This window comes from Oncorhynchus masou, chromosome 11 (genome assembly GCF_036934945.1).
Source record: "Oncorhynchus masou masou isolate Uvic2021 chromosome 11, UVic_Omas_1.1, whole genome shotgun sequence".
Lineage (NCBI taxonomy): Eukaryota > Metazoa > Chordata > Actinopteri > Salmoniformes > Salmonidae > Oncorhynchus > Oncorhynchus masou.
Genome location: NC_088222.1, coordinates 19,063,199 through 19,087,784, shown reverse-complemented (window position 1 = coordinate 19,087,784; position 24,586 = coordinate 19,063,199). Strand labels below are relative to the sequence as shown.

At 43.1% G+C, this 24,586-nt stretch overlaps 1 protein-coding gene across 1 annotated transcript; it reads left to right on the top strand.

The window, feature by feature from the left end:
* The first annotated feature begins 18,143 nt into the window (after positions 1–18,143).
* LOC135547916 (dentin sialophosphoprotein-like) lies at positions 18,144–24,181 on the top strand. Its single transcript, XM_064977125.1, has 7 exons — positions 18,144–18,259; positions 21,488–21,601; positions 21,709–21,771; positions 21,913–21,966; positions 22,103–22,222; positions 22,968–23,279; positions 23,403–24,181. The coding sequence occupies exons 2-7, from the start codon at positions 21,503–21,505 to the stop codon at positions 23,871–23,873; spliced, it is 1,119 nt and encodes a 372-aa protein (XP_064833197.1). The 5' UTR covers positions 18,144–18,259; positions 21,488–21,502; the 3' UTR covers positions 23,874–24,181.
* The last annotated feature ends 405 nt before the right edge of the window (positions 24,182–24,586 follow it).

The window sequence follows — 24,586 nt, the reverse complement described above, 5'->3', positions numbered from 1 at the left end:
GTTTCTCAGGATGCATGCTTATCTGGTGGTTACAGGGCTAGCCAGGATCTCCTATTCTGATCCGTTTTATTGCTTTTTATTGCATGGTCAAATATAAACCGTGTTCATTAAAAATGTATGATTGAGTTGGAGTAAAACTGTAGAAAATGTTGTATGGATTAATAGAAATGACGCTGCCACGAGCACCAGAGATATTGAGATGAGTGAGATGCAAGGCTTTCTCTCTCAAACAGCCACACACAGTATCTGCACATGTGCAAGGGTTGGTTTCACACTGTTACAGCGTGGTAGCCAGGGTAACAAAACAGAGGACAGGTTGAGCCTTGAGCTTCAATGCTCTTAGTTGTTGTGGAAATTGACCCACTATGCCGTTTACTTTCTGCATGTACGTGATATGAGTCTACCTTTAACTACTGTTTATAAATGTGTGTCTGTTCATTTCACAGCAGTGAACGTATTGTATTGTTAAAACAATAGTATTATTATTATTAAAGTACTGACCAGTAATGACTCTGAATGAACTTTTCCTGCTAAGGCCTCCTTGCTGCAACCCAAAATGACCTAATAACACAACAGAGGTGGAATTCCCAAACAGAGGCAGTGGTGACCAAATCTGTGTGTCTCTGTCTCTTTGTTTCTCTGTCTGTCTGTCTGTCTTGTGTGTCTCAGCCACAATGGTCAATCTGAGGGATGTCATGAGGTATTTGGTATACAGAACTAGGCTATACTTCCCAAACAAACAAACCTTCTGTCTATTTGATGCTGCTCAGACAGAAATCAGTCTCTTTACAAGTGGCTAAGTAATCTTTCTGAAGCAAAACTCTCTGGAAATTGACAAAGTCAAAAATGGATAGAGACAGATGAGCGAACTGAATGATGATATTCACGTGATGGCGCTTTCTCTCCTCTCCACAACACGGGTTCACTGACTATAAACAAAGCATCTTAACACTGGTGTCTGTCTGACCACAACTGGCCATCCTAGGAGATAGAAATACCAGATGGATGTCAAGTTTGGAGACATGATAGTAGTGTCTCCACAAATGTTTTCTCATCACAGATATAGGATTTTTTTATTATGGGATATGTTTGATAGAGTTGACAGAGTTGACAGAGCTTCTACAAACAAACTCAAGATCAAGGTTACATAACAAGCAAGAGTTGAACCTAGATGGCATTTATTTTCTTTTACCACAATTTTACCACTCTTTCCCTCTACTTAGTTTGTCCAAGTGAACAATATAGGAGCAATCTTCACAACTTGTTTGACCAGGGAGCTTGTTAATGTCACACCCTGATCTGTTTCACCTGTCTTTGTGATTTTCTCCACCCCCCTCTGGGGTCGCCCATCTTCCCCATTATCCCCTGTGTATTTAGACCTGTGTTCTCTGTTTGTCTGTTGCTAGTTCCATCTCGTTTGTCAAGTCAACAAGCATTTTTGTGTCTCAACGACCTGATTTTCCCAGTATCTCTTTTTTTCTCCCTGGTTTTGACACTTGCCTGTCCTGACTCTGAGCCCGTCTGCCTGACCACTCTGCCCGACCCTGAGCCTGCCTGCCAACCTGTACCTATGCCCCACCTCTGGATTATTGACCCCTGCCTGCCGTGACCTGTCTTTTGCCTGCCCCTGTTGGATTATTCAACCATTATTCATTGCCCGAGACCATCCTTCCCACCTCGTACCTGGCGACGGCACTCAGCTGGGGTATCGGGAAACAGGTCCGGGAGGCGCAGAGGTCCCAGCCGAACCCTGGGGGGGCCCAGATAACCGGATGTTTGTGCCTGACATGCTGACCAGACCGGACACGTCGCGTGCTCGAGCGTCGCAAAAAATACATTTAGAAATCCTTGTTATTCAATTATTGCACCCACACTGCTCGCGGGCACCAACGAGCGTCTGCGACGCCAAGGGCTAAAATAGAGCTCATTCCTATTTCTGATGTAGATCGCGCTACAAGTCCTGCCTCTCCCATCTCCTCATTGGTTTATAGAAGCAGGTACCCACGTGCCATCTCCTCAGTGGTTATACCAACGTGGGTAAATGAAAGACAAACTGTTTTGCCGGTAGTCGTGGTAATACAATGAAAGTTTAGATGCGATCACCATATACAGTGGGGCAAAAAAGTATTTAGTTAGCCACCAATTGTGCAAATTCTCCCACTTAAAAAGATGAGAGAGGCCTGTAATTTCCATCATAGGTACACTTCAACTATGACAGACAAAATGAGGAAAGAAATCCAGAAAATCACATGGTAGGATTTTTAATGAATTTAATTTGCAAATTATGGTGGAAAATAAGTATTTGGTCACCTACAAAAAAGCAAGATTTCTGGCTCTCACAGACCTGTAACTTCTTCTTTAAGCGGCTCCTCTGTCCTCCACTCGTTACCTGTATTAATGGCACCTGTTTGAACTTGTTATCAGTATAAAAGACACCTGTCCACAACCTCAAACAGTCACACTCCAAACTCCACTATGGCCAAAACCAAAGAGCTGTCAAAGGACACCAGAAACAATATTGTAGACCTGCACCAGGCTGTAACGTAACCAAATGTGGAAAAAGTCAAGGGGTCTGAATACTTTCCGAAGACACAGTGTGTGATATATACAGTACTAGTCAAAAGTTTGGACACACCTACTCATTCAAGGGTTTTTCTTAATTTTGTAAACTATTTTCCACATTATGGACTTGGTATTTTAACAAATAAGGCTATCTTCTGTATGCCATCCCTACTTTGTCACAACACAATTGACTGGCTCAAACGCACTGCAGTCCCGGGTTCGATCCACAGCCGGCCGTGAACGGGAGACCCATGGGACGGCGCACAATTGGCCCAGCGTCGTCTGGGTTAGGGGAAGGTTTGGCTGGTTGGGAATTCCTTGTCTCATCGTGCTCTAGCGACTCCTTGTGGTGGGCTGGTCAGTCGACATTGCACGTCAGTTTGAAAATGTTTCCTCCGACACATTGGTGCGTCTTGCTTCCAGGTTAAGCGAGCAGTGTGTCAAGAAGCAGTGTGGCTTGGCTCTCGACCTTTGCTGAGTCTGTAGGGGAATTGCAGCGATGAAACAAGATCGTAACTACCAATTTGGATATTACCAAAAAGGGGGTAATGCCATATGCCAGAAAAGTTTGAATACATTGGCCATGCTGTCAATCAGTATAAAAGACACCTGTCCACAACCTCAAACAGTCACACTCCAAACTCCACTATGGCCAAAACCAAAGAGCTGTCAAAGGACACCAGAAACAATATTGTAGACCTGCACCAGGCTGTAACGTAACCAAATGTGGAAAAAGTCGAGGGGTGTGAATACTTTCCGAAGGCACAGTGTGTGATATATACAGTACTAGTCAAAAGTTTGGACACACCTACTCATTCAAGGGTTTTTCTTAATTTTGTAAACTATTTTCTACATTGTAGAATGGAATCATGCAGTTACCAAAAAAAGTGTTAAACAAATGAAAATATATTTTATATTTGAGATTCTTCAAAGTATCCACCCTTTTCCTTGATGACAGCTTTGCACAATCTTGGCATTCTCTCAACCAGCTTCACCTGGAATGCTTTTCCAACCGTCTTGAAGGAGTTCCCACATATGCTGAGCACTTGTTGGCTGCTTTTCCTTCACTCTGTGGTCTAACTCATCGGGTGATTGTGGAGGTCGGGTGATTGTGGAGGCCAGGTCACCTGATGTAGCGCTCCACTCTCCTTCTTGGTCAAATAGCCCTTACACAGCCTGGAGGTGTGTTGGGTCATTGTCCTGTTGATAAACAAATGATAGTCTCACTAAGTGCAAACCAGATGAGATGTCACATCGCTGCAGAATGCTATGGTAGTCATGTTGGTTAAATGTGCCTTGAATTCTAAATAAATCAGACCAAAGGACAGATTTCCACCAGTCTAATGTCCATTGCTTGTCTTTCTTGGCCCAAGCAAGTCTCTTCTTATTATTGGTGTCCTTTAGTAGTGGTTTCTTTGCAGCAATTTGACCCTGAAGGCCTGATTCATGCAGTCTTCTCTGAACAGTTGATGTTGACATGTGTCTGTTACTTGAACTCTGTGAAGCATTTATTTGGGCTGGTAACTCTAATGAACTTATCCTCTGCAACAGAGGAGACTCTGGGTCTTCCTTTCTTGTGGCGGTCCTCAAAAGAGCCCATTTCATCATAGTGCTTGATAGTTTTTGCGACTGCACTTGAAGAAACTTTCAAAGTTCTTGAAATGTTCCAGATTTACTGACCTTCATGTCTTAAAGTAATGATGGACTGTCATTTCCCTTTGCTTATTTGAGCTGTGCATGCCACATTATGGACTTGGTATTTTAACAAATAAGGCTATCTTCTGTATACCACCCCTACTTTGTCACAACACAATTGATTGTCTCAAACGCACTGCAGCCCCGGGTTCGATCCACAGCCGGCCGTGAACGGGAGACCCATGGGACGGCGCACAATTGGCCCAGCGTCGTCTGGGTTAGGGGAGGGTTTGGCTGGTTGGGATTTCCTTGTCTCATCATGCTCTAGCGACTCCTTGTGGTGGGCCGGTCAGTCGACTTTGCACGTCAGTTTGAAAATGTTTCCTCCGACACATTGGTGTGTCTTGCTTCCAGGTTAAGCGAGCAGTGTGTCAAGAAGCAGTGTGGCTTGGCTCTCGACCTTCGCTGAGTCTGTAGGGGAATTACAGCGATGAAACAAGATCGTAACTACCAATTTGGATATTACCAAAAAGGGGGTAATGCCATATGCCAGAAAAGTTTGAATACATTGGCCATGCTGTCAATCCAGCATGACTTCTTCTGCGTTCCAAATAACTGGAAACTCGGAACTGGGAAATCTCAGACTTCAGTGAGTTTAAGACAACTGGGAACTCGGATAAAACTAGCTCCAACTGTGGGCCTCCCGGGTGGCGCAGTGGTTAAGGGCGCTGTATTGCAGCGCCAGCTGTGCCACCAGAGACCCTGGGTTCGCGCCCAGCCTCTGTAACCGGCCATGACCGGGAGGTCCGTGGGGCAATGCACAATTGGCCAAGTGTCGTCCAGGTTAGGGATGGTTTGACCGGTAGGGATATCCTTGTCTCATCGCACACCAACGACCCCTGTGGCGGGCCAGGTGCAGTGCATGCTAACCAAGGTTGCCAGGTGCACATTGTTTCCTCCAACACATTGGTGCAGAATGCTTCCGGATGCATGCTGTGTTAAGAAGCAGTGCAGTTGTGTATCGGAGGACGCATGACTTTCAACCTTCGTCTCTCCTGAGCCTGTACGGGAGTTGAACAATGAGACAAGATAGTAGCTACTAACAATTGGATACCACGAAATTGGGGAGATAAAGGTAAACAAATATATATATATATTTTTTTTAACTAGCTCCAACTGGGAAAATCGTTCAAAATTATTTTCTGGGTCATCCAACTTTGAATTCCAAGTTGGTATTTCGGGCTTCTTTCTAGAGCCCACAGGAAGGACCGCCGCGCCACCTTCCTGCTCAAGTGAGAACAGCACAATAAGGTGTCCAAAAATGTATTGTATGCTGCTCCATAAATGATGTAATATGCCAGGGAGATATGTATACTGTAGCTAAGAAAGTAGTATGAAGTAGTATTAAGCCCATGTGCCTCACCCTAATAGTTAACTCCCTTTTCACCTCAGAACTTTACCTACTGTTCTGACTTGGTGTGCACATTTAGCCTAGAGCCTGTTTTAGAGAAATCCAATCATCGATAATCGTAAGAGCTTTCCTTGTCTGCTTGTATGCCCCCCTTTATTTATCCTATAGTTCTGGCTTGGTGTACAGGGAGAACACTGTAAGAATGGCCCATGTTCTGAATTCTGTCGCCGTACATTTCAAAGTGCTGAACAAATAGTTATATTGACTACGTCCTAGCTCGCTCATTAATGTCTTAATCGAAATTACAGATTGCCTCTAATCTGCTCGTCATCCATTTATGCCATAGTTTGTACATCTCAATTGTCAGTAGAAACCACATTTGTTTAAGCAAGTCAGCTATGTTTTTTTTAAAGGCAGTATTGTTTAGTGTTGTGTAGTGGCTTTGCTGGCATGCATCTGAAACTTTTTTCCCCCCACCACTGATCACACTCATTAACCCAATCACATGTATTGATATAACATGAACCTAGTATTTTTATTTCAGACGAGTCAAGATATCTAACCTCAGGTAGGAACTGTTATGTCAATGAGGCATGACTAGCAAATCGGACTGTTTTTCCTGCACCCACACATTGCCTGATGATGTGGTGGTGAAATAAAGAAGTTTGTTTTAATGTTTGAGCCCTTCAGGTCCACATGAGCTGGATTAACACTTAGACTTTAGCCTGTATTGATCTAATCCCTCAGTCTTCCCAAATCATACTGCACTCAAACTGTCATAGTGTACTTTAAGACCATGCAATTGTCTCTAAACGAAATGAGAAAATAAATGGTAGTGGTATAATGTGTGTATGTGATATTAAGACATTTTTCATCTGGTCAAATAATTGCTGCATTCAGCAAGATGACACAATTCTGATTTAGTCATGTTCTTTTCATGTTACTACTTCCACATGACCATATGCATGTCATCGTACAGTGGTCATGTGGTTTGGGAGAAGAGTAGAGTTACCATGCTAGTGCATCGCTTGCTGTAGTAGAAATGAGTCCAAATGAATGGCTCTGCAACTGGGCCTCACCCTGAATGAGCTAGAATAACATATATTATATACACATACTAACGTAACCAATAAGCCGAACCTGAAAGACACGCCAAACTAAACATATTACTTTTTCTCTCTTGAGTATAACCATTGTGTACTGTGCACATGAGAACATATTTATTCATCAACTGTCAGGAGAATTCTATACTCCTGTTCATTTACCAATTAAATGATGTTACCCTCAGTCTGTTATATCAGGATTTGTAAGATTCTGATAGAAACTAAAACAGACAGAGGCCCAGTCTACCAAAGTTAAAAGTTTATTCACGGGAACGTTCTGAAGTCAAGAATACAAATCAATTCATTTTATACTGACTTCACATACGCACACAAACATACGCATACACATACACACACACATACACACAAACATACGCACAAACATACACACAAACATCCGCACACACATACACAGAAACATACGCACACACATACACACAAACATACGCACAAACATACACACAAACATCCGCACACACATACACACAAACATACGCACACACACAAACATACGCACACACATACACACAAACGTACGCACACACATGTCCTGCTAAGCACACACTGTCTGTCTCACTACCCAGCCGGCAGAGATAGTGACCTTGTCCTTGAGACGTACTCCCCGTTCTCTCCCAAATCTCTTGTCAGGTCGGCACCAAGCTCAGACAGTCTGTGTTTGAAATACCATAAAGGCATATTGTTTTACCCTAATTCTGACTAGGACTACACATTTATTGATTATAATTTCATACATTCTAATCAATTCCATACAATCATATGTATAATATTATATATTATATTCTAATCGTTCAATTAACAGACAATTTTCACCTATCAAATCCACCCTTAATGAATAAATAATACACACTGATGCATCAATTGTATACAAGAATAATCCAGACCAATACTTTGCTTATCATATCCTGCCATATGTTACACCATCTATTGCATTTCCAACTATTGCCTAAACATTAACTACAAAAAAAGGACATGTCTATTTTTATTAATATCGTCAGTCAATCAAAATCAATCTCACAAAATCAATATGTGTATTTTCATTCCTTATCCATCAATGGCAGTTATAGGCCTACATTAGGTATCCTAACACTTCCGGTTTAGGTTTTTATTACAATCTTCATAAAGAACAGTATTATAAATTTTACAAACGTATTCATCAACTTCAATTACAGCAAGAATGTCCCAACAATCCTGAACCCAATCCAAGACAGTGAATGTTTGTCCTATTGCACTCTATTTTCATACTGCATGGTGGTTAGTACTGTTAAGGAGTGGGTGAGTTTTCTCTCTCTCTGCCGGTAAGGGGGAAACAATATTATTTGAAGAGTTGATGCAGACCCTAAATTCTGTTTAAAAGTTATGCTGAATCTGCATTACAGATGTAGGATCTTAATTTGATAACCCTGTTGCAGGAGAACTTTCCTGCAAAGCAGGAAATGTAAAACGTGTAGTGTGTTTGAGGTTTAAAAAGCCTTCTGAAGTTTGTAATTTACACCTAGAAATATCAGACTTGATTTTCCCCTTATGAAACATTTTATCAACCCCAAAAATGTCCATTATTTATAATCTACATAATAATTCTCATTTCCTGTTGCTGCACAATTATTTTCCTGCTGTAGCAAACTGTCTCAAATCAAGATCCTACATCTGTAGGTATAAGACAGAGAAAAAGATTGGGTGTACGGTTAACCAGTGTTAACTCAATACCACACATGTTTGTTATAGCCCCAGACAAACTCACCTGATTCAACTCATTGAGGGCTTGATCATTAGTTGATAAGTTGAATCAGGTGTGCTTGTCTGGGACTACAATAAAAATGTGTACTGTTGTGGATGCTGGAGGACTGGAGTTGGGAAACACTACGGTAGACCATCAATAGACTACAAGAAGACAGTACAACCAACAATGACATTGACAGTTAAAGGTCAAATTAGTATTTTTCAGGATGTTACTCATTCTCCAATAAAAATTAAAAGTCCACAAATACATCTAGTCAGCTGAAGAGGTGGGCTGATGGTGACTGGTCTGACTCCAGATTAGTGACACCATGGAACCACATCCTGGGTTCCAGGAAGTGAAGCACACTGTAGGGCAAAACCAGAGACAGGAAGAATGGCAGTCCAGTCACTGTGGAAACTGTGGGTGGAAACCAAGAATATTGCAGACATGAAGACACAATCTGAGCTGTGTGTGAGGCCTGTCTCAACCAGAAACTGTATGTGGGATCATAGAAAACAATGACCTAAGATGTTCGGCTACCTCAGACTAGTACAGTACATTCATGACGTTCACAATAACAGACCTGTTGTTTTTGCATTACAATATCGCACTTTTTCTGTCAAGATTTCCAGATTTCCTTGCGGAGGCTGAAGAACAACAAGATTCTAGACACTTTCCGGTTCTATGGTGTGTGGGCTAACTGAAAAATGGTGCCACCATTTTTATAGTTTTTCTCCAATCCAAAATCATAAATTAAAACGTTTTTCAAAGTAACACGTTACTAAACTTGAAGAACTTTTCAATCGTTTTACGTCTTGTTCCGAGTATAAACATTTATAAAAACGAATGTCTCAAATGATTTGTTTTTGGGTGCTGGTTCTGTCCCATACAAAGTCAAATTGAGCGCAGATAGTCATCTAAAGGCAAGAACTGTGGCTCCTCAGTTTTACAGGGTTTCCACATGATTCATTGTATTATTCTTATTGTGCTTTCTGTTTGTATTGCAACAGTAAAACCTTTGAGTGTTTTACATTGTCTTCTGAGAGGGAACACCAAACATATAAAGTTGAAGTCTCATATACTGCACAATATATTTCTATAGTTATTTACCCAAATAACTGTATACCGACTTCGCACAAATAATCAGAACAGTGGAACTGTTCTGCAACTGTTATTCTACAGTCGACAACAAATGTTGTTCAACAGGACATAGAATCCGATGTGTGCGACAGGGCTTGACCTTGAGTAAGTACAGAGCTGGTATGCTGCTCACACTTGTCCTTAATCTCATTTCTCTCCAAACATAAATTGACAAGAAATTGCCTGTTGTTTGGAATATACTTAGTCTAGGTTAGGGCAAAGACCTCTATCTCAGACACATTGCCATTGACTTCATTCACTCTCTCCCACTTGCATAAAGAACTGAGTACAGACTCAAGGGCACGAGGCGATGTTCCCATTAGGTCTCTTTAAGGGTTTCAGCAAGACGTTATCCCACTGATGTTCTAAGAACGTTCTAGGAACATTAAAACCTGACGTTAACTTCAGGACCATAAAAGGACGTTCAGTACAGGTCCCGGTTTGGTCGCAGCATAACGTTATAATAAGATAGTTTGATGTCCATTACAAAAGTTTATGAAAAGTTCTTATTTGGTTCTGATAGAACATTATCCGTAGAACATTTAATGACCACAAGGAGACGTTTCATGATGGTCAAGGGGACGTCGCATGATTGCCCCAAGAGAACATTCTTTGGAGGACCTTTGTCTAGTTCCCTGTAAGTTACCCGGTCGCTTAAAGTGGTCAGGACATTGTGTCATGGTCCCCTGAAGGTTTTTTCCAGTTCCTAGTTTGTCACCAAAAAAATAAAATTCCACGGGACCTTGACACAAAGTCCTAAGCACATCCAAAAAAACTCCTTAGGATGTCCCGGGACAAACCGAGAACTAGACAAAATCTCCAAGAGACCATGCCACAACGTCCTGACCACTTTAGGCAACCATTTCGTGACCTTCTGGGTACGTCCTAACTACCCATTTTTGGCTGAAGGGTAAAGATAACAATAGCCTTTCCCTTGGTGCAGTCCCACTGACCAGTTTGACACAATTAGTAACATAAATGTTATGTAAAGTAATATGATCTCCTGTCTTTCAGTATGTTACACTGTAGATACACTCACAAGCACACACACACACACACACACACACACACACACACACACACACACACACACACACACACACACACACACACACACACACACACACACACACACACACACACACACACAAAAACAAACCGTTAATGACTACTTGGCCTGTACTGGGTTCTTCCACTGTATAACAGTTAGTGCAATACCACATTTACAGGCTTTAGGTCTACAGCGGGATCATCCCTCACTGTGAATCAGCCCGAACAAGTTTTTTACGATAACGAATGTTGATGGCTTAATTCAATATTCCATTAAAACACTACACAATCTGCATAATGCATGTATGATACAATGAGTTTAAATAATATTTCCAAACTAAATGATCACCGGGCCTAAGGTGCATTTTGTTGTACATGGGTTCCACTTCAATGAATTACATCAGCTTCATAAACTAATGCTGTGGATCATGGCTCAATTGGAGCCATGTGTTTTCCCTGATTTCAGCTTTGCTTTAAGGCAGCCAAACCGCCAGCGCTGCATTGACCAGACTAGGATTACAGTAAGGTCATTAACATGCTCTGAGGAGACTGTAAAAGTGGATCTCCTAGTTCTACTGCAGACTTTCCACAAAGGATATAAAGAATAAGGGCTGGGTGGTCCAGTGATGTGATATCCTCTCTCTCTCTCTCTCTCTCTCTCTCTCTCTCTCTCTCTCTCTCTCTCTCTCTCTCTCTCTCTCAGCACCTTATACCACCCACCACTGCGACCTGTATGCTCTAGTCGGTTGGCCCTCGCTACATATTCGTCGCCAGACCCACTGGCTCCAGGTCATCTACAAGTCCATGCTAGGTAAAGCTCCGCCTTACCTCAGTTCACTGGTCACGATGGCAACACCCACCCGTAGCACACGCTCCAGCAGGTGTATCTCACTGATCATCCCTAAAGCCAACACCTCATTTGGCTGCCTTTCGTTCCAGTTCTCTGCTGGAACGAATTGCAAAAATCGCTGAAGTTGAAGACTTTTATCTCCCTCACCAACTTCAAGCATCTGCTATCTGAGCAGCTAACCGATCGCTGCAGCTGTACATAGTCTATCGGTAAATAGCCCACCCAATTTACCAACCTCATCCCCATACTGTTTATATTTATTTACTTTTCTGCTCTTTTGCACACCAGTATCTCTACCTGTACATTTATCACTCCAGTGTTAGTCTGCAAAATTGTAATTATTGGCCTACCTCCTCATGCCTTTTGCACACAATGTATATAGACTCTCTTTTTTTTCTTTTTTTCTACTGTGTTATTGACTTGTTAATTGTTTACTCCATGTGTAACTCTGAGTTGTTGTCTGTTCACACTGCTATGCTTTATCTTGGCCGGGTCACAGTTGTAAATGAGAACTTGTTCTCAACTAGCCTACCTGGTTAAATAAAGGTGAAATAATACATTTAAAAAAAGAAATATCTCTCTCACACTATCTCTCTCTTATACACTATCTCTCTCTCTCTCTCTTTCTCTCTCTCTCTCTCTCTCTCTCTCCCACACACACACACACACACACACACACACACACACACACACACACACACACACACACACACACACACACACACACACACACAGCGTTTTGTCTATACTGTGTAGTTAATCAGATAATAATTTATAGTGGATTACATGTGGGGCAGCAGTGTAGCTAGTGGTTAGAGCATTGGACTAGTAACCGGAAGGTTGAGAGTTCAAACCCCCGAGCTGACAAGGTACAAATCTGTCGTTCTGCCCCTGAACAGGCAGTTAACCCACTGTTCCCAGGTCGTCATTGAAAATAAGAATTTGTTCTTAACTGACTTGCCTGGTTAAATAAAGGTTAAAAAAAAAAAAACAAACATGTAAAGTACCTTAGCAGACTCAACATGTAGAAATGCATACTCCAGTGGCTATGTCAGACACCTGTCAAACATTAATATAGAAATCCAGACAAGTTATGTAGTATGATCTAAAATAAAGCCGTGCGACAACGAGGTTCTAGCTCCATCCTGTTTATTAACCTAACCCTTGCATGTCCTACATAGGTACGGATGCCCCCAAGGGACATCCTACTACATCTTCCCCTCTCCCATGAACAAGAACTCAACATGCATAACCACTGAAGCATAACTGAAATGCAATTTGGAAACCAGTATTATTCTCTAACATGCTACTTCCCATCCTGAAACAGTATGAAAGCATTAAATCACACAGTATGAACATTAACTTAGGTACAGTCTCTTTTTGCTGGGTATGTTCCCCAGCAGTAGGTTTTCTCTTCACGTAACATAGTCTTTCAGACACTCTGGTGGCTTCACATCCCTTTTTGGGTGCGCTTATGGCTCTGTGAGCATTCTCTCTCCTTCACCCTCTTTTTGTGCATTTTCTGTGGCCTCGGTCTGTGTGGCTGGTAGGTCTGTGTGGCTGGTAGGTCTGTGTGGCTGGTAGATCTGTGTGGCCTCGGTCTGTGTGGCTGGTCTGTGTGGCCTCGGTCTGTGTGGCTGGTAGGTCTGTGTGGCTGGTAGGTCTGTGTGGCTGGTAGATCTGTGTGGCTGGTAGGTCTGTGTGGCTGGTAGATCTGGAAGAGCTGTGAGGTGTGTTTTGTTCCTTCGTACCTCTTCTGAGTCTGTGTCCACCACATAGGAGCGTGAGGCATCCGCTTTCCTCAGCACTATTGCTGGTGTCTTTGAGTTTGTAATCCACATGCGCTGACCTTCGGTCAGCTCTGGCCTCTCCTTAGCACGGTGTCTCCCATTAAAGTCTCCAGTTAGCGTTTGTTTCAGACGTTTGTCCCTCTCAGCGAAGGCGTTCCTGTTAGGCCATCAGGGTTTAAGCTGAGCCGGCGAGAAAGGCAATGGGGAACGCAGCCTCCTGCCCATCAGGAGCTCGGCAGGCGACGGCCCATGATGCAGTGGTGTAACTCTGTAAGCTAACAGAGCCCTGTATGGATCCTTGTTCTTTTTCAGCAGTCCCTTGACTGTTTTCACAGCTCTCTGCCTCACCATTACTCTGTGCATGGTAGGGGCTACTGGTCATGTATGAAGTCATATTCTGCGGCAAAAGCAGAAAAGGAGCTTGTAGAGAACTGGGGAGCGTTATCTGTAACCAGGACCTCAGCGACCCCTTGCCTGGAAAAACATGGACTTTAATCCATTGATAACACCAGCTGATGTGGTTATGGGTGTCTTTGCTATTTCAATGTATCTTAAGTAGTAATCTACCACTAGCAGATAAGTGTCATTTCTCCAATAGAACATATCCGCCCCTACCTTTTGCCATGGCCGTTTTGGCAGCTCCGTTGCCATTGGCTCCGGATGACAAGGTTGACATTTTGTACAGACCTCACACTGGGCCACTAGCTTGGCAATCTGAGTACTCAGACCAAGCCACCACACTGACTGTTGAACCCTCAGTCTGCATTTGGTTATCCCCATGTGTCCATCATACACTCTGTCTAGCATTTCTGGTTGTAGAGTCTCTGGGATAACTATCCGTTGTCCTTTCATGAGAAGATCTCCATTACAGTGGAAGTCACTTTGGTGCACCCAATAGGGCTTCAGCAGCTGAGGCAGTTCCTCCTGCCTGGACCATCTCTTTTTGCACTGCTGCACTATCTGTTGGCAGATGTGGTCTTGTTGTTGCTCCTCTGCAATCTGCTGCAGTTGGGTCTGAGATGCAGGTACACTGTCCCTTATTGTATTAATGGACACCTGTACCTCACCCTCTAGACATTGCTCCTCCTCTGATAATGGATGTTTAATTGGGGCCCTGGAGAGTGCATCTGCTGTGATCAGTGCCTTCCCTGGCACATACACCATCTTGTAGGTGAACCTCAGTAATCTGAGGCGGAAGCGCAGAACTCTGGGAGGCAAGTCGTCCAGTGCTTTTGTCCCTAACAGAGCCAACAGTGGTTTGTGGTCAGTCTCTGATGTATACTGCAGGCCAATAAGGTATTGGCTGAGCCTTTCACATGCCCATGTGATAGCCAACGCCTCCTTCTCCACTTGAGCATATTTTTACTCTGTGTCGGATAAGCTTCGGGAGATGTATGCTATTGGACACCACTCCATGTTGTCCTGCATCTGTGTGAGGACCGCCCCTAGCCCAAAGGATGATGCATCTGTGTGAGGACCGCCCCTAGCCCAAAGGATGATGCATCTGTGTGAGGACCGCCCCTAGCCCAAAGGATGATGCATCTGCTGATACTTTTGTCTTAGCGTGGGGACGGTACTGGGCCAGCACTCCCTGTGAGGCCAGATCTCCTTTGATTTTGTCAAACGCTACCTGTTGCATGTGACCCCATGACCAGTCATTCTCTTTGGCTAGTAAGTCTCTCAGAGGTTTGGTTGTATCTGAGAACTGTAGGAGGAACTTACCCACATATGTGGCCATGCCTAAGAAGGTCCTGACTTCAGCCACATTCTGGGGTCTGGGCATATCTGTGATGGCGCTGATCTTCTCTGGGTCCGGCTCTATTCCAGCTGCACTGATTTTGTGTCCCAAGAACAAGACCTCTGATTGTGCAAAAGTCCATTTTTCATTGAGTGTCAGGCCAGTCTCCTGGAGTCGGGTCAGAACTGCTGTGAGCCTTACATCATGTTCTGCTCTGTCCCTTCTGCACATGAGCACATCGTCCGCGTGGACTATGACGCCACTCAGCCCCTCCAACAGCTGGGACATGAGTCTTTGGAAATGCTCAGGACCGGAAGCGATTCCAAATGACAAAACATTACAACAGTAATGGCCAAATGGTGCTATAAACGTTGTGAGTGCCCTACTCTCTGATGACAGCGGTATCTGCCAGAAATCTGAGCGGGCATCCAGCTTTGTGAAGACTTGTGAGCCATCCAACTGAGCCAGTGACTGCTCCACTGATGGTAAGATGTGTCTCTGTCTGCAGAGTGCCTCATTTAATTTAGTCATGTCCACACAGATCCTTATTTCCCCATTGGCTGTTGGGACCACCACCATCCCTGCACACCAGTTTGTGGGACTCTCTATTTTAGACACCGCCCCAATTTCTTCCATCCTCCCCAACTCTTCCTTTACTCTGGCCAATAAAGGGATAGGCACCCGGCGGGGGGTGGTAAGGGCATAGGGGACAGCATCCTCTTTCAGGTGGATTTTGTAGTCACCTTCTATCCTTCCTAGACCAGAAAACACTTTTGGGAATTTCTTTTTGAAAACCTCACCTGGGTCCTCCAGTTCGCTCACTCTCTCAATGAGTTGCAATGCTTCAATTGCTGGCAGCCCCAGCAACGGTCTGGCTAGAGAGTCAACGACGAAGACAGGCCGGATGGTACTTTTGTCTTTACTCTCCAGTTTAATCACCAAGTGCCCTTCCACTGGTAAAATGTTATTACTGGGCCCGTACAGTTTTTTGTTTGTAGAGAGCAAAGGGCCATCTCTGCTATAGCTATACAGCCTAGTTGGGATAGCTGTCACTGCTGCTCCAGTGTCTGGTTTAACTGACACAACCTCCCCATTGAGTGTAATGTCTGAATGCCAGCCAGTATTTTTCCCCTTTACTTCTCCCAGAAAGATGCTGTCCTGCTGTACCTCCTCTGAAACCTCATGCATTTGCTTTAATCGACAGACAGCTGTAAAGTTCCTCTCCTGTGACATTTCCTGCATTCCGCATCCTTTTCTGGGCAATCTTTCCATCTGTGGAAAGGGGATTTCTCACATTTGCAACAATTTGTAAGTCGCTCTGGATAAGAGCGTCTGCTAATTGACTTAAATGTAATGTAAATGTAAACATTTGAACTAGCTATTGGTGCTGTCTGTGATTGTTTTCTCCACGTCTGCCTCTGTTCTGTGTTCCCCTCCGTTTTTTTAGCTCTGTATGAAAATACATGTATTTCCTCACTCTCTTCGCTCTGCAAGAAGGATAGATAGTTTGACAAAGAAACCAATCAGGGACACTACCTTAATTTCATACCTACTACTTTTATTGTTTATTTCAATGCTCTCCAACTTTTAGGAAAAGTATGTTCTAGAATTCAGAGAATACATCGGTGTCTGGAAGTTCTCCTCCGCAAAAGGATTACTCCATCTCCTTGTACTCTCCATACGATATACAGTGCCTTCAGAAAGTGTTCTTACCCCTTGACTTATCACATATTTTGTGTTACAGCCTGAATTCAAAATTGATGAAATCAATTTTTTTTCTCTCGCCAAACTACACACAACACCCAAATAATGACAAAGTGAAAACATGTTTTTCTACATTTTAGCAAATTTATTGAAAATTAAATACAGAAATATCTAATTTACATAAGTATTCACACCCCTGGGTCAATATTTTGTAGAAGTACCTTAAGCGATTACAGCTTGGGTATGTGTGTATCAGCTTTGCACATATGGATTTGGGGATATTCTTACATACTCTGTGCAGATTTTCTTAAACTGTTAAATTAGATGGTGAGTGGCGGTGAACCGAAATCTTCCACAGATTTTCAATGGGATTCAAGTCTGGGCTTTGGCTGGGCCACTCAAGGCTGGCCCACTCACATTCTTGTTCTGAAGACATTCCAGCATTGCTTTAGCTATATGCTTGCGGTCAACGTCCTGTTATAACGTAAATCTTCACCCCAAGTCTAAGGTTGTTTGCATTCTGAAGCAGGTCCTCATCAAGGACTTGTCTGTATTTAGCTCAATTCATTGTTCTCTCTATCCTTACTAGTCAATCAAGTAGTAAAATCTCTAACTGATTACTATTGAAATGCCTGTGTAGTAAAGCTGTAGTGTTTTGACTATGTATTTGCTACCAACATCAAGTACTGTAGTAAAAATCTCTACCTGATTATTACTGGAAACACTACTGTTTTCTTACCGAACACTTCAAAACTCTACTTGTGTATCTTGAGTAGTGCATAAACTACACATTCACTGCACAATTCCTACGTGCCTCTAGATAGTCACTACTGCACAATTCCTACGTGCCTCTAGATAGTCACTAACTGCACAAACGAGTTTTGTGTAGTAATTCAGTAGTACTTTTCACGAGGGCACTGCAATAACAACAGCTAATGGGGATCCTAATAAAATAACAAATAAACACATGCATCTCCTCCTTAACCGTGGCTCTTCTTTAACTTTGGCTTAGTGATTATGTAAGGAGGATTACCTTACAAACCAACAGTAATGTTTTGGTACTTCAATCATGGTTCATCTGCTACACAATTCTTCATCAGTAATAAACCCAAAATGTCTTCATTTTGTGTTTTCTATCAAATGACTGTAAGTACTGTCATGTATCTCAATTTCACAGGGCTTGTGTCCACAGTTTATTTCTAACAATACAGGATATGAGGGATTTTTTTCTTCCTGTCTTGTCGATTGGTGAATGTTTGCATTGAGTGGCCACAAAAACCACAGGAAGAGTGGGAGAGGAGAGGTGGGCCAGAAGTGGTAAACATCACAAGACACTTCTAGCTCTGCTGCTATTGGCTGGAGCTGGAGGCAGCCGGGTTTATAAGCCAACCAGCAGCCTCCCTTCAGCAGCATCCATTCACATCCAAACTGAACTGTGCTGTTCCTCCTTTGGCATCCAAGAGAATAGTGAGCAGCTCTCATCCTCCTGACTAACTACTCTAGAGTTATCCTGTGGATTCTCTGAAGAACAAGTCAAGGTAAAAAAAAATGGCTTTTACTTGTATAGATGTTGGTGCTTACTTGCTATAATCCTCTCCTATATTTTGTGTAACTCAAATATCAATTATTTTCACAATTTTAAGAAATCTGGGAGACACTCTTCAGCACTTATAATCTATCATCCTACACAGTCAATGCTTCAATGTGTTGCACTTTTTTTTATGTACAACAGAATACACGCAATATTCTGGTTAGCAATAATAATGAAAAAGAAATAGAGCTCACTAGTCTGGTGTAACAATAAGTTTGTGTTATTACACATTCTCTCTAAACACCAGATATGTATGTGCCTTTGCTTGAACCTGATAGAGTGAAATAAATCATAAACTAGGTTTTATAGTGTTGGAGTGATGAATGTGAGCATGACAGCAGGAAGAGGAAGCTGTGGCCTCAGCTCACAAATCCACAGCTAATTTGTTCTCAGCTAACTGACTCGTACAGTCTGTTCCAAGACAAAGCCACAGCCTTTAAAGGGCTGAATGTGAGGAGAAATAATAATAACAGCGAAACTGACAGGCTGGATTAGTTACTTCTGAAGTCAGATCTCATCTACACTCATCATCCTCTCAACATCCCACGTTGTTTCTCTCGCCTCCGTCACACTTCAGATTTCTATTCTAGAACAGATTTATTCTACAACAGATTTATTCTGGAACAGATTTATTCTGGAACAGATTTATTCTAGAACAGATTTCTATTCTAGTACCCAAGGATCTAATGAAAAAAGTAGAGTTAGCTTTCAAAATAAAGCTGAGGGACGTTCATCCTGTTCCCTGCCTCCCTGGACCAACTGTGGTCTTCCAAACTTCCACTTTTAACTTGGGGAATTATACACTATGCAGAGATCATTATTGGTATAGCTAAAAGACTGCCTGCTCAGAGTTATACTTGATGTAATGTTGTTCTAGCTGAGAGTAGTTTAGCTGGAAAACAAGGGAGATGATTATGCGTGGGCTTAGGCATTAAAAAAAAAGAATCAAGTCAAATGTTATTTGTTCCTTGTGGCGAATAAAACAGGTGTAGACCTTACAGTGAAATGCTTACTTACAAGCCCTTAACCAACAGGTGTAGACCTTACAGTGAAATGCTTACTTACAAGCCCTTAACCAACAGGTAGACCTTACAGTGAAATGCTTACTTACAAGCCCTTAACCAACAGGTGTAGACCTTACAGTGAAATGCTTACTTACAAGCCCTTAACCAACAGGTAGACCTTACAGTGAAATGCTTACTTACAAGCCCTTAACCAACAGGTAGACCTTACAGTGAAATGCTTACTTACAAGCCCTTAACCAACAGGTAGACCTTACAGTGAAATGCTTACTTACAAGCCCTTAACCAACAGGTGTAGACCTTACAGTGAAATGCTTACTTACAAGCCCTTAACCAACAGGTGTAGACCTTACAGTGAAATGCTTACTTACAAGCCCTTAACCAACAGGTAGACCTTACAGTGAAATGCTTACTTACAAGCCCTTACAAGCCCTTAACCAACAGGTAGACCTTACAGTGAAATGCTTACTTACAAGCCCTTAACCAACAGGTAGACCTTACAGTGAAATGCTTACTTACAAGCCCTTAACCAACAGGTAGACCTTACAGTGAAATGCTTACTTACAAGCCCTTAACCAACAGGTAGACCTTACAGTGAAATGCTTACTTACAAGCCCTTAACCAACAGGTAGACCTTACAGTGAAATGCTTACTTACAAGCCCTTAACCAACAGGTAGACCTTACAGTGAAATGCTTACTTACAAGCCCTTAACCAACAGGTAGACCTTACAGTGAAATGCTTACTTACAAGCCCTTAACCAACAGGTAGACCTTACAGTGAAATGCTTACTTACAAGCCCTTAACCAACAATGTTTTATGCTTTATGAATTTAAGAATAAAAAAATAAAAAAGTGTTAAGTAAAAAATAGAACATAAAAGTAACAAATAATTAAACAGCTGCAGTAAAATAACAAGCAAGGCTATATACCGGGGGTATCGGTACAGAGTCAGTGTGCGGGGGCACCGGTTAGTCGAAGTAATTTAGGTAATATGTACATGTAGGTAGAGTTAAAGTGACTATGCATAGATTATAAACAGAGAGTAGCAACAGCGTTAAAGAGGGGTCTGGGTAGCCCTTTGATTACCTGTTCAGGAGTCTTATGTTTTGGGGGTAGAAGCAGTTAACAAGCCTTTTAGACCTCGACTTGGCGCTCCATTTTTAGGGCCTTCCTCTGACACCACCTGGTATAGAGGTCCTGGATGGCAGGTAGCTTGGTCCCAGTGATGTACTGGCCATATGCACTACCCTCTGTTGTGCCTTGCGGTAGGAGACCGAGCAGTTGCCATACCAGGCAGTGATGCAACCAGTCAGGATGCTCTCGATGGTGCAGCTGTAGAACCTCTTGAACCGTAGAACCTATTCTCCTGAGTGGGAATAGGTTTTGTCGTGCCCTCTTCACGACTGTCTTTGTGTGTTTGAACCATCATAGTTTGTTGGTGATGTGGACACCAAGGAACTTGAAGCTCTCAACCTGTTCCACTACAGCCCCGTCGATGAGAATGGGGGTGTGCTCGGTCCTCCTTTTCCCGTAGTCCACAATAATCTCCTTTGTCTTGATCACGATGAGGGAGAGGTTGTTGTCCTGGCACCACACTGCCAGGTATTTGACTTCCTCCCTATAGGCTGTATCATTGTAGGCTAGGCTGGATGTCATTAGTTGGGAGGGAAGCCCATTTTGTCTGCCAACGGTTAGGGACTTTAAAAGGAGTGCACTTCCAACAGAGTCCTTCCACTTAGCTATGGCAGAGACTCATAAGGGCCCATGGTTGGTGTTTTCCCTGTATAGTAATCCAGGCTTTAAGGGTTTAAACATTACAAGGCAGGACTTCACAGGCACTTTTCATGTAAAATCAGTCTAATTGCCTCCCATCCGGGCATTTCTGCTGTAATTGATGCTTTTATTAGGATACCCATTACCCGACGCCAATGGCGACAGCTAATCTTCCTGGGGCCAGACACATAACAAAAAAGACATTACAGACAAAAAGACTTTACAAATTGAAAAAAGAATGTATCACATTTTCACATTTAAAAAGGTGTTAAATGTAGCCTACACAGTGTACAGCTTTCAACATAGTTTCTATTTTCAGTCCTCATCATTTTGGTGGCTTTCATGATTCTTTCTTTTTTCATGATTATAATTTTTTTAGATACACCTCGTGACAATGAAGGCTGCAATTGTTTTCGTCCTGCTCTTTGCATCGGTCCTCGGTCGCCCGGCGATACGCTCGCTCGGCAACAGTCCAGAGAGCTCAGAACAACTGGTGAGTGTTCCTTCTATATGAGAACATACAGTATATATTGAACAGAGTCAGAGAGAGAGACAGATGTGTACATTGGTATCCACTTAAATTCCTGTTCATGTTGTCAGGTGAAACCAGCTCCAGTGCTTGGGATAGCCCCAGCAGAACTTGCTGAGGTGGCTCCTGTACAGGTAAGAGCCTCTTTCAGCAAACATTCATTTATCATCTGAAGTTGTGTTGGCATTGAAATGTATACATTTGCCCTGTAGGGAAAACTACATTAATATGTCAATTTTTATTGGACTGTTTTTAATGCTGAGGTTTTCTTTAAGAATGTAGATACCGCTACAACATCAGACGAGAGCTCCGACAAAGATGAAACCGAGGTAAAACATAATTATGTTGAAGCATAACGAAGCATAAGATGCTAAATAAATCTTACCCCTGATAGAGACAACCATATCTGTGCTTTTGATGGATGTTAATTGATACATTGATTGATCCTGTTTTTCTATTCTCCAGGGAGCTGATCCAACTTCAGACCCAACATCGGACAGCGCAGACAGTGCAGACAGTGCAGACAGTGCAGACAGTGCAGACAGTGCAGACAGTGCAGACAGCGCAGACAGCGCAGACAGCGATGTGAGTAGTGCACTATGTCTAAAACTACTGACAGTTGATATGTAGGAAATATTGAGTCACTTTTTTATTTTTAGATGCATATGTAGTTATGGCTCCAATAAGTTCACAGGGTCACACTGAGACTATAGCCACACTGAGACTATAGCCACACTGAGACTATAGCCACACTGAGACTATAGCCACACTGAGACTATAGCCACACGGAGTCTATAGCCACACGGAGACTATAGCCACACTGAGACTATAGCCACACTGAGACTATAGCCACACTGAGACTATAGCCACACTGAGACTATAGCCACACTGAGACTATAGCCACACTGAGACTATAGCCACACTGAGACAATAGCTACACTGAGACTATAGCCACACTGAGACTATAGCCACACTGAGACTATAGCCACACTGAGACTATAGCCACACTGAGACTATAGCCACACTGAGACTATAGCGACACTGAGACTATAGCCACACTGAGACTATAGCCACACTGAGACTATAGCTACACTGAGACTATAGCCACACTGAGACTATAGCCACACTGAGACTACAGCCACACTGAGACTATAGCCACACTGAGACTATAGCCACACTGAGACTATAGCCACACTGAGACTATAGCTTGTAGTTCAATGAAGACATCTAGTTCATGTTGACAGACAGGAGTGTTTCACTAAGCTCTTATTTGAACTTTATATCTTATAAGAGGTTATGTAAAACTAAAGGTGTTGTGATGTGTTTTCAGGACAAAGATGAGTCCAGTGAGTCAGAGGAGGCAGACACCACAGCTTCCCCTGCAACAGCTGAGCCCACCGTAGAGCCCACAATGGCTACCACTGAGGCCCCCATTTACGATGACGGACGTGGAGACAGCATGGCTTACCCCAGCGACTACAAGAAGTCTACCATCTATGTAGATACTAACAACATCGAGAAGGGACCTTCTCCTTACAAATCCTATGGAAAGATGGATGAGGGCATGTATGCTGGCAAAAAGGTGTCCGTCTACGACACCGGGCTCGGAAATGAGATTGAGAAGACGATGACAGTGTTCAAGGTAAATTTGTTTCTCCTCTGTGTTAGAATTCTCCATTTCAAACTCATAGGCATTATTTCCTTCCATTTAGTTTTGGAAGTTGGTCTAAACATCCTTCCACCGCCTCTCTCTCTCCCCCTCCAGGCCCTGCAGGTGCATGATTTGATGGAGGAGGACACCAGCATCCCTGACGTGGAGAGCCAGGTTCTGGACGCCTCCAGCGGGAAAGCCGAGGAGTCCAGCATGCGCAAGGCGCATGTCGACGTAGCCAGCCAGGACAGGACCCCCTCTGAGAGCACAGAGAGCCAGAAGGCCAAGAGCCTGGAGAGTGATGCCACCAGTGAGCGCACCAGTAGCGCTAGCAGCGATGGTACTAGCGAGAGCACCAGCACCAGCGCCAGTAATGAGACTGACAGCAGCAACAGTAGTGAGGAAGCTACAGCCAGGCCTGGGGCAGCAGACAGCGACTCAGCAGAGAGTAACGAGAGCCATGACAGTGACAGCGACTCAGCAGAGAGCAACGAGAGCCATGACAGTGACAGCGACTCGGCTGAGGAGGCAGCCACAGTGGCTACCATCACTACCGATGCTCCCGTCGTCATCACTGCCAAGTAAAGGCCTGTCTCTCTCATCCTGCTGCTGTCGACAGTGAAGAATGCTACCAGGACCTGGAAGGTGCTCTATGACCCTGACTTAGGAGGAGAGGTCAGAACGGAGAGAATAACAGAAAACATATAAGCACAACTCAGGGCCCTTAGGGTCTGATACAGTACAACAATAATACATGAGAAGATTCATACTAGCTATCTCATCATGACATATAGAACAGTCAATTCTGTTCAATTGCACAATTATTTACACTACATGTTGTTTGTCCCATTTTTACTGTAATAATGTATAACGTTGTATCAGTCCTAAATACATGCATTCTTTTTTTCCATAAAACTCATAGTGGGTCTGTTATTTCACGTGTATACGTTGTTGTGTCTGCTGAGCCATTGAGCTCTGTGCGTAGCATGTAGAGACTCCAGGGGGATTCACAGTGGTGTTCACCAGAGAAACCACAATCCATCACAAACCATCATTCAGCGTCGTTATGAGCTAAAATATGAACAAAGGCCCTGTCACAGTAAACATGCTGGATGTAAAATAGTACTGGAAAAAATTACATTTTGAACCTTCAAATGAAGTTGTTCATAGGTTGTTTTTCTCAACGTAACATTCCTTACTCAATTGTCTGATGAGGTGTTGTCTCTGTCAGGAGGAAGCTGGAGTTCACACATAACTCAAGCTGTGCCATAATCCCTTGGTGGTGTAGTGCAGCAAAA